Here is a 10,485-nt window from a genome sequence, read left to right as displayed (position 1 = left end):
TATTATTTTTTTTAAAACACTTTTAACCATTTAACTTTTCTTTTTTTTTATTTGTATTTTTATTACAATATTTTTACTATTAAACGTGTTTTATTGAAATTAAAATAATGAACCAAGTCCTTTGGTCCTTTATCTGCTTTTATTGATATTTGTTGACACAATATTGTCATATTGACAGCGTTTACGCCGTTTGCTTATTCGCCTACAACGTAGCGCGGTTACCGTGGCAACTGCGCTTCGTGTTACGACATTTCCGTTTCCATCCGGGTCTTCGTTCTCCTCGCAGCGGACGCGCCGAAGTTTGAAGCTGCTGAACTCGCTGGACTTTCGCTTGTTTACAATGTCTTCATAACCGCCTCCACACCTCTCCGCTCTCGGTCCGGACTCCAGGTGACACCTACATGAAGACACGGTGTGTTTCTGGGTGTGTTTGTAGCTGAGTCGAGGTTTGTGTGGATTTATTTGGAGGCCAAATCTGCTGACCTAGCGCGTAGCATCCAGCTAACCGACAGACTTCACCGAGGGGACGGCTGGATTCGGCTCCGCGCTCCGTCCGCCGTCCGACGGCGTTTTGGGGTCTTCAGCAGCGAAGCACAGCCGAGTTGAGAGTAAGAGTTTGCTTCACCTGGAGCCATGGAGCAAAATATAACCGTTATTGTTCTGAGCGACGACGACGACGACGAGGACGACGACTCCTCCGTCCTGATTGTGGACGACGGTGATGAGAACCGAGGTGGGAAACCGAGCAGACATTAAAAGCGGTAACCGGCGCGTTAGCCAAGCTGTTGGGCCGAGTTTCTCGTTGACTTGCTGAAGGTTCAGTGGGACCTCGCTCTGTTTTCCCACGAGACTGAAGTTAGCTTTCACCAGTTCAACTTCTTCGTTCCACCTTAAATGGTACAGCAGCTCCGTACACGCTGTACAGGCGCCAGAGTGTAACGGCTGGGTAACTTAAGGTGGACCGGAGAAGTTTATGTGGTGTGGTGTTTTGTTTTGCTCCTGTTCTGCAAGGCTAGGTTATCTGACTAAGAGCTGTTTGGGATTCAGCCCCCTGTGCACAAGTACTTGGACATACAGTTCACTGAGTGTAGCGTTAGTGCCCTGAGTAGGGAGCTATTTGATGTCCAGCCAAAGACTAATGTAATATTTGTCTAGTAGCTTCAGTGCAGAACTAAACTCTGCGTATGGAGGGATGGGAAAGTTGTGTAACTATATGTCTGTTTTATCAGCTCCTCTTACTCCGTAGGTGCACTTTGTAGTTCTACAGTTACAGACTGTAGTCCATCTGTTTCTCTGATACTCTGTTACCCTGTTCTTCAGTGCTCAGGACCCCCATGGACCCTCACAGAGCAGGTACTATTTGTATGACGTTGTGGTGTGTTATTTTGTGTTATGCTGGTCTGAGTGGATCAGACACGGCAGTTTTGCTGGAGTTTTTAATCCCACAGTGTCACTGCTGGACTGAGAATAGTCCACCAACCAAAAATATCCAGACAACAGCGTCCTGTGACCACTGATGAAGGACTAGAGGATGACCAACACAAACCGTGCAGCAGCAGATGAGCTGTCGTCGATGACTTTACATCTACAAGGTGGACCGACGAGGTAGGAGTGTCTAATAGAGTGGACAGTGAGTGGACACAGTGTTTAAAAACTCCAGCACTGCTGTGTCTGATCCACTCATACCAGCACAACACACACACACCACCTCCACCACCACGTCAGTGTTACTGCAGTGCTGAGAATGATCCACCACTCAAATAGTACAGTGAGTCCAAGAAGTATTTGATCCCTTGCTGATTTTCTTTGTTTGCCCACTAATAAAGACACTATCCTTCTGCACTTTTAATGGTAGATATATTCTAACATGGAGAGACAGAATATCAAGACAAAAATCCAGAATATAATTTTAAAGAATATATTTTAATTAATTTGTATTTCAATGAGGAAAATAAGTATTTGATCCCTCTTGCCAAACACACTCAATACTTAGTGGCAAAGCCTTTGTTTGCAAGCACAGCGGTGAGACGTTTGTTGTAGTTAACCACAAGTTTAGCACACACACCAGGGGGAATTTTGGCCCACTCTTCTTTGCAGATCCTCTCTAAATCACGAAGGTTGGTGGGCTGTCGCTTGGCAACTCTGACCTTCAGCTCCCTCCATAGATTTTCGATCGGATTGAGGTCTGGCGACTGGCTGGGCCACTCCATGACCTTAATGTGATTTTTCTTGAGCCAATCCTTTGTTGCCTTTGCTGTATGTTTAGGGTCGTTATCATGTTGGAAGACCCAACCACGGCCCATTTTCAGATCCCTGGCAGAGGGGAGGAGGTTGTCCCTCAGGATTGTGCGGTACATGGCTCCATCCATCTTCCCAGTGATGCGGTGAAGTAGCCCTGTACCCTTGGCAGAGAAACACCCCCAAAACATTATGCTTCCACCTCCATGCTTGACGGTGGGCACAGTGTTCTTGGGGTCATAGGCAGCATTTTTCTTCCTCCACACATGGCGGGTGGAGTTGAGGCCAAAAAGTTCAATTTTGGTCTCGTCTGACCACAAAACCTTCTCCCAATAACTTGGTTCATCTTTCAAATGATCATTGGCATACTTGAGGCGCGCCTCCACATGTGCTCCCTTCAGCAGGGGTACCTTTCGGGCACTGCAGGATGTGAATCCATTGTTGCGCAAAGTGTTGCCAATTGTTTCCTTGCAAACTGTGGTCCCAGCTGCCTTCAGGTCATTTGCTAACTCCTGCCGAGTGGTTGCAGGACGATTTCTGACCGTTCTCAGCATCATTGCCACCCCACGAGGCGAAATCTTCTTTGGAGCACCGGGCCGAGGTCTGTTGATTGTCATGTTATACTCTTTAAACTTTCTGATAATTGCACCAATAGTTGTTACTTTCACATCCAACACCTTACTAATCTTTTTGTAGCCCATTCCAGCTTTGTGAAGGTCAACAATTCTGACTCTGAGGTCCTGTGACAGCTCTTTGGTTTTACCCATGTTGGAGACTTGAATTCTGTGTGATCTGTCTGATTCTGTGGACAGGTGTTTTTCACACAAGTGATTAGTGAGAACAGGTGGCTTCAGGTCAGGTAACAAGTTGATTGGGAGTGTCTAACTGGTCTGTAAAAGCCAGAACTGCTAATGAATACTAAGGGATCAAATACTTATTTCACTCCATGAAATACAAATCAATTAATATATATTCCTTAGATTTATTTTCTGGATTTTCTTTTTAATATTCTGTCTCTCCATGTAAGAATACATCTACCATTAAAAGTATAGAATGATCATGTCTTTATTAGTGGGCCAATGAAGAAAATCAGCAAGGGATCAAATACTTCTTGGACTCACTGTACCTGCTTTGTGAGGGTCCATGGGGGTCCTGACCACTGAAGAACAGGGTAACAGAGTATCAGAGAAACAGATGGACTACAGTCTGTAACTGTAGAACTACAAAGACCAGCTATACAGTAAGTGGAGCTGGTAAAGTGGACAATGAGCGTAGAAACAAGGAGGTGGTCATGATGTTATGCCTGAGTGGTGTGTGTGTGTGTGTGTGTGTGTGTGCTTGCTTTCTCTTGTGAACTCCAGCAGCGGCAGAGGTCCCGAAAAGCAGTGAAATTCTGGACGAAGACTTAACCATAACTTACGCACAGAAAGCTCATGTCCTGCCTCATGCCAGATATGACTGCACCATCCCTTTCTGGTTAGTAACTGGCGTGTTTTTATTACTTCTTCGATTAAAGAGACGTGCTCAGCTTTTGAGATCTTATGAGATCTGTTTTCAGCTGTACAGAGGGTGTCGTCTCGGGGCCGGAGGACAATAACGCGGCGTATTGCGAGCAGTGCTTCTGCTACGTGTGTGACAAACCGGCCTCCACGGTGAGTTGCTGATATGATCGTGATATTTTTCACACATTGATACGGATGCCAGTTCATACAGAAGCTTGAAAGCCATGAGAAACAGCAGTATGGAGAATTAAATCATTAAACCACCAGTGGTTCCAAAACGCACTTCGTCATGTTCTTTATAACTCTCATATTTCGTAAGCTACATTCAGAAGCTGGGCGTCGTATGAGGCTGTAACTGTCGTCTTTCTAGTCAAATAGACGGTGATGTCATTTTAAATCCTTATAACAAAAGAAGCTGAACTCACAGTTTGTTTTTCTACTGAAAGCCGAGCCGTTTTTCCACAAATCTGGGCTAGAAACTGTAAACAGATGGTGTCTCTTCAGTGATCTGCTCTGTAAAAATGATTTTTATAAAATAACACAAAGAGCGTCTAAAATCTTTTGATAATAGCAGTAAGTTGTAAGCATATAGAGACATGTGTGATTATAAAACTTCAAATTTCTGTTCATTTGAGGGAGCTTTTCCAAAAAATCCCCCCAAAAAAATAGAATAATTTTGCGTATGATTTAATGTAAGGCGTGTAAATTCAGATGGAAAAACAGAAATATACCCACGAGCATAATAATTAAAGGACTAGCATCCTGCTCCTTTCTTGTGTTTTAGGTCTGCTTTTAACATTTGGATGGTTTTATGTAGTAAAAATGAATTTTTACATGATTGTGAAGAGCTAAACTGATGTGGGCTGGTGGTTCTTGTGCCATCACAGAAACAGTGGCCTGCTTTTGCAGCACGTTAGCAGTGGGCCTTCATAAATACGCTTCATCCGGTAAACCAGTTGACATTTTTCTTAAGGTCTCAATTTTGCCGTTTCCAGTGAGCCACAAATAAATGCACAGACCTCAACATACATACAGTACAATACTATCAGATAGTAATGAGTTAAGGGGAAAAGAGAGAGGAAGGAAAAGCTGGCGTCTTGCTTCATAAGGTGCTGTGGCTGAGGCTCTGTAGGTTCTCAGCTCATACTGATGAACATGAAGTTCCACTAGTGTCTGACGCTCGTAGATGGCAGTTTGAATGCAAGAGACGCACATATGAGACAAATGACATGAGGAAAACAACATTAAGCACCATTTAGTGTGATTACATGCGCTCAGGTTTATCTCATGTTTTAGATGTATATTTACACACACACCCCTTCTCTTTCTGGGTCGCAGGGGATGCTGGAGCCTATCCCAGCTGCCATTGGGCGAAAGGCAGGACCACACTGAATCATGACATATACTAAAACTGTCTGTAGTCTTTCACAGTACTTTGATATGAATTTTTGGCCGTGATAGAATGTCTCCATTTGGGTCCTGCGTGGCATGTGAACCTGTGCTGCTGTCATCTGCGTTCATGCATGATGTATTCATTCAGTAATGGTGTGATATGTGCAAATTATAATGAATTAGTCCTACAAAATGCTACATCAGGCTTCCCGTTTGTCTTCCACAGTGTACGTTCTGGACCATTCCTGGCTTTTGTCACTGTAACGCCCACAAGCGCAGTGTTTACTGGAAATCTCTCAGAGACAGAAACGTCATGGGGTACCTCAGCGAGCTCAACTTCCCCTTCCACCCTCAGGACATGGATGCAGACCTCAGACGCGCCGGTATGTGTGACTGTGTCCTGGTGAACTTCACAAACGTGCATGAAATCCACATTTAAAGTGAGAAAGTCTGTCCTGTGTCGCTTGTCCGAAATAGAGGTTTCCCTGCAGCAGTTTGCATGCAGCTTGGCTTTGAAGTATGCAGCTTACCTGGCTGGGTTTCAGGACCCAAACCGCCCGATCTGCTCTCACTCAGCTGACAGAAGGAAAGCAAACTGCAAGGGGTGCAGTACTCAGGAATATAGGTACGTTTGGAGGTACACACATTATCAAAACAAAACCTCTCCATTTTTACCTTTTCATATATATGTGTGTGTGTGTGTGTGTGTGTGTGTGTGTGTGTGTGTGTGTATATATATATATATATATATATATATATATATATATATATATATATATATATATATATATATATATATATATATATACACACACACACACACACACACACACACACACACACACACACACACACACACACACGCGCATACATATATATATATATATATATATATATATGTATATATATATATATATATATATATATATATATAATGTATGCGCAAAAGGAATGTATATGAATGGACTTATTTTGGGGCCCCTTTCACGTGAGCTGTAATGAGTGCATGTATTTGTGTTCTGTATGTTCAGCTACGTTGGAGTGATGGAGCATATTTGCACATTTCTGGATGAGGCAATGAAGCAGACGCCAAAGACCTGTACCATCATGCTGCTTGGAGCTGTTAAGCTTTTCATCACACACACTTCACCTAGGTAAAAACCACACATGCAGCTTCACTGTCACTAGGAGATCTGTGAATAATCTCCTTTTATTTATATATAATATATAAGTGTGTATGTGTGTGAGACGTGTGTGTGTGTGTGTGTGTGTGTATATGTTTGTGTGTGTGTGTGTGTGTGTGTGTGTGTGTGTGTGTGTGTGTGTGTGTATGTGTGTAGGGCATGACTGTCAGTTCTGTGTTTTTGTTTTGTCCCCCCCCAGAAATTCACGCTTAGCTGACGCTGTGTCGGATGTTGTACTGAGACTTCTCTGGAGGTAATAGTTGATCCTGTCGTGGTTTATATTTGATCATGTGGGGGGGGAAACAGGCTCAACATTGGGGTGGACCATATGGCGGTATTTTATCATTATCATGACAAATTATGGTGCAGTATGCTTTAAGTATAATGTGAATATCGGCAGTATATGAGCACAGTCTACCCGTTTCATTAGAAAGTTAGCATAATCAGGCCTATTTAATTGGAATAAATGCTTTGCAGTTCATAAAACATTGAGTAAAATCATTGTAGTTGCATCATTTATTTTTATTATTATTATTATTATTATTATTACTACATTTTTTTGTAACCACTTGTGTAGCCACAGGTTTTATTTTACATGTTCCAACATATTAAATCTGAGAAAAACTCTATCATGATGTGTATCGTTTATTGTGAAAGTGTCTTGAAGTATCATGATTCAAGTAATATTATTGCCATATCGTCCATCTCTAGCACAACATATTCAAAGGTAATACGCTGCTGGCCTTTAAAACTGCAACTTTGGGGAAAATGTCTTATATTTTTTTTGAAACTTGCAGAATGGGCAGGTCTTGAGCCTCAAACGCAGCGCATATGCAAATTATGGGTGCGAGTTACGCCCTCTAGATCTACAAAAGGCCTGTGCTATGAGAGCAGGTTTAAAGCACCTCATTTAGTCTGTGCTCTTTTAAAGTCTGAACAGATTGTAATGATCTACAGACCAGCATCCAGCATCTCTGGCTCTCCATCTCAGACCATTTACACTGTTAGAAATGAAGGTTCTGTGCAGGTACATATTTCTTTTATCAAGGTTCAAAAAATGTAAATGTTCCCTCAAAGGTACAGCAGTTTAAAGTTCATATTTGTACCTTTTCATAACTGAATGTTTTATAACGTAACAATAAAATTGAAAAAGTCCTGGAGACGAGACGGGGTGTGTGGAGTCACTTCAACTTAGAAAATATCTGTTGGTACAGTTATGTTCCTGAGATGTACCCTTGAGGGAACCACCCCACTGACAAGAGCAGCACGGCCCCAGTGATGGTTTACTACCTTTTTTTGATTGTAGAAGTGGTCGACTCCGTCCGTGGTGGATATACCAGCTAATGATTACTGTATATTCTGCCAACCTGACATGGCTGTATTTCTGATCATGCGTGCCACGTGTTGCCAACAGTCGGCCTGATAAAGATCACGTCATGTCTTTCTTGGTGTTTCAGGTTTAATAGCCAGCAGTGCAGGTTTTTAATGTAGTTTTTAAAAGATTTACACTGTTCGTTCATTTTTATCGTTAGATCTTTCTTGTTCATGAAGCGTTTGTGTTTCAGAGTAACGTCGAAGGTGCAGACTTTATTGGTGGATGCTGATTTCCCAGCCGCCTTCACAAACCAACTGCTGCAGTTTTTCCAGGCTCTTCCGCTCCCTCCTGATTGCAGATGGCTTAGAAACAGGTAAATCTGGCGCACGCTTACTTGTACTGCTACATTCTTAAATCTTCTTGGAAAACAGCACACAAAATCTCAGATAGTCAACAGAAGGACTGGCAGAATGATTAAATTGTTGTTTGCTGCCAATGGCTAGTAGCTTAGTGGTAGGCGAGGTGAGGCAGCGACCAGAAGGTCATGGGTTCAAGTCCCAGTACCGACTGTGTGTGTCCAAGTGCCCTTGCGTAAGGCACTCGGCTGCCCGCTTCCCCAGGCAGCGCTATCGTTTAATGATAAATGGACAAGCAGACATGGCTCGAAATGACTTGAAATGAAGTCTTTCTACGTCTTTCTTCTTCTTAAAGTTAAAGATCTTTTTTTCCATTTGGGAGATGCAAGGGTTTTTGTCCAACAGTGTCGATGTGTTAGTATTTGTTCCTAGTTAAGTTTTCTAAGGCGCCGTCTTTTATAAGCCACAAAAAATGAATGTATTAACGTAGGGAAAGGTAAACGTACCATTTATTGGTAAAGGGTTTCAAAAGCAGTAAAAGGTAGCCTAACCTAAAAATATGAAAACGGTTCAAAATAAATAAACTATAACCGGTTCAGTTTAACATGTTTCATCAACGTCACTACACTGCAAAGCTAAAGCTGCAGAGATGCCTCTGAAATCGCATGAGGGAGCACTTTCAGTGAGCAGACGATGCGAAAAAGGAGATGGGAGGTTGAACCATTGAAGGATAACAATAAGGGTTTGGTGAATCATCTCAAATATGTAAGTACAGTGATCTCTGACTCTGTCACATAACTGCCTCTGACTCTGTCACATAACTGTTCTGCAGGTGATCGATTACTCGCTCAGAAATATCAGTAATCATTAGAAGCCTGTAAACTGCTGTTTGAGGTCCATAATCAGTGGTGTCACTGTAGGGTCAAATTACTTGCCTTTCTCCTGGTTTTCTTGTTTTGATCTGTTGTAAGTATGTAAATATTTATTTGTAGTATATGATTTAATACTGGGACTTTTATTAGGATACTACTCCACTGAGGCTCATTAGGCTCATCAAGCATCCACATGAAATGAGCCTTAGTAGATGTGGTAGAAGTGACCTAATAAGTCTCAGATTTACACTGTATACTATATACTAATGAATTAATTACAGACCGCAGATGCTCTTAATCTGAAATTACACAGGTTTTGAAAGTTCTTAAAAAAATACAGTGGATTTTTGGGAACGCATGAAGCACCATTTAACTCAGCCGCAGTGTAATTAGGTAGAATGATGGTATATGAAACGACCTTTGATTGATTTATTAAATTGAATCCGTTTTTCCAAAGTCGATAAGCCAAGTTTAACATTTGTGTTGATCGGTGTCTTAAGCTTCTGTAGTTTTGCACTGGAATTATGAGGCTAAGTGTGTTTATATCCTGCTGATCATTACACAGTTATCACATACCGTTTTCTGTGAAAGGGGTACAAAAGTACAGACAAAATTCAGGCTTAACTATGGCTGTATTTTTTTCAAAGCTATACAGCATAATCTGCATTTTTGTTGTTAACATGGTCACACTCCAAGTCTGTTTGAGTCTACATGAGTTTATTTTAATCCACAGTTTGGTTTCTCTAACAAATGTGCTTTGTTGTGGTTGGTTGCAGCCTGAATGTGCTCCCATGGGACGACCCTTTGCTCTCGGCCGTGTTAAAGGGTCAAAATGTGACGGGAGAGAGGCACGTCAGAGGCAGACGGTCAGAGGCTCTATTTGAAACCATTGTAGTGATTCAAGCAAGAGTCTGCAAACTCCAGGAAGAAAACAGGTACCTTAATTCTGCATGTTGCTACTGATGTATTTGTTTGTAACCGTCTCATAGCCAGAAGTAGATGGACAGAGGAACCGAAACACTGTTTATTCCTTTTTAAGGCATTTTATGACTCACAAACGACTCCTATTTTCTCTCCACATTCTGTTTTCAACGTTGTGTGCAAATCAGAAACCACCATTCATTTATTTAATTTCTAGCCAAAACGGATATTAAATACAAGTTATTCATTTGTCAATTGATATTTATGAGATTAGAAGTAAGATGATCCACTTGCATAAAGAAGGAGGAAGTCAAAGTAAGTGGGGGGGGGACGGGGACAAGGACAAGAGTTTCCAAGAAAGGAGTTAGAGAACAAACTATTAAAAGATACAGAGGAAATGAGACTAACAGACCTGGTAGACACCAAAACTGTCCCAGTCAGATAAACAGCACTTAAAGCTTTCGTCTTTGAGAGAGAGGAGAAAATCAAGCTGCCTCAGATCTGAAAACATCCACCGGTGTTTCTGTCCATCCTTCCACTGTGAGAAGACAACCAGACAACCAAATACTGTCCTAAAAGTCCTAAAAACTGGGCATTAAATAAATAAACGGTGGTTTGCACTCTATTATACTGTTTATGGGGGGGGGGGTGAATGGTGGGGTCTCATCACTTGCTATTGGAATAGCTATGATTGTAATGTAGTTG

At 41.9% G+C, this 10,485-nt stretch overlaps 1 protein-coding gene across 2 annotated transcripts in view; it reads left to right on the top strand.

Annotated features, from left to right (window-relative positions):
- Positions 1–241: 241 nt before the first annotated feature.
- Positions 242–10,485, top strand: part of zgc:112980 (uncharacterized protein LOC503706 homolog) — an 18,090-nt gene continuing 7,846 nt past the window's right edge. The window contains exons 1-9 of one of the 2 annotated variants that reach the window (XM_017717270.2): positions 242–733; positions 3,600–3,714; positions 3,797–3,890; positions 5,359–5,515; positions 5,610–5,757; positions 6,164–6,286; positions 6,516–6,569; positions 7,882–8,004; positions 9,636–9,794. In XM_017717270.2, the coding sequence (XP_017572759.1) occupies positions 634–733; positions 3,600–3,714; positions 3,797–3,890; positions 5,359–5,515; positions 5,610–5,757; positions 6,164–6,286; positions 6,516–6,569; positions 7,882–8,004; positions 9,636–9,794 (1,073 nt within the window). In that variant the 5' untranslated portion in view covers positions 242–633. The remainder of the gene's footprint in view (positions 734–3,599; positions 3,715–3,796; positions 3,891–5,358; positions 5,516–5,609; positions 5,758–6,163; positions 6,287–6,515; positions 6,570–7,881; positions 8,005–9,635; positions 9,795–10,485) is intronic. The other variant, XM_037543856.1, reaches the window with a different exon arrangement.

Source organism: Pygocentrus nattereri, chromosome 12, assembly GCF_015220715.1.
Source record: "Pygocentrus nattereri isolate fPygNat1 chromosome 12, fPygNat1.pri, whole genome shotgun sequence".
Classification (NCBI taxonomy): domain Eukaryota; kingdom Metazoa; phylum Chordata; class Actinopteri; order Characiformes; family Serrasalmidae; genus Pygocentrus; species Pygocentrus nattereri.
The sequence above is the reverse complement of the archived record's forward strand: the minus strand, read 5'-3'. Positions and strand labels throughout refer to the sequence as shown.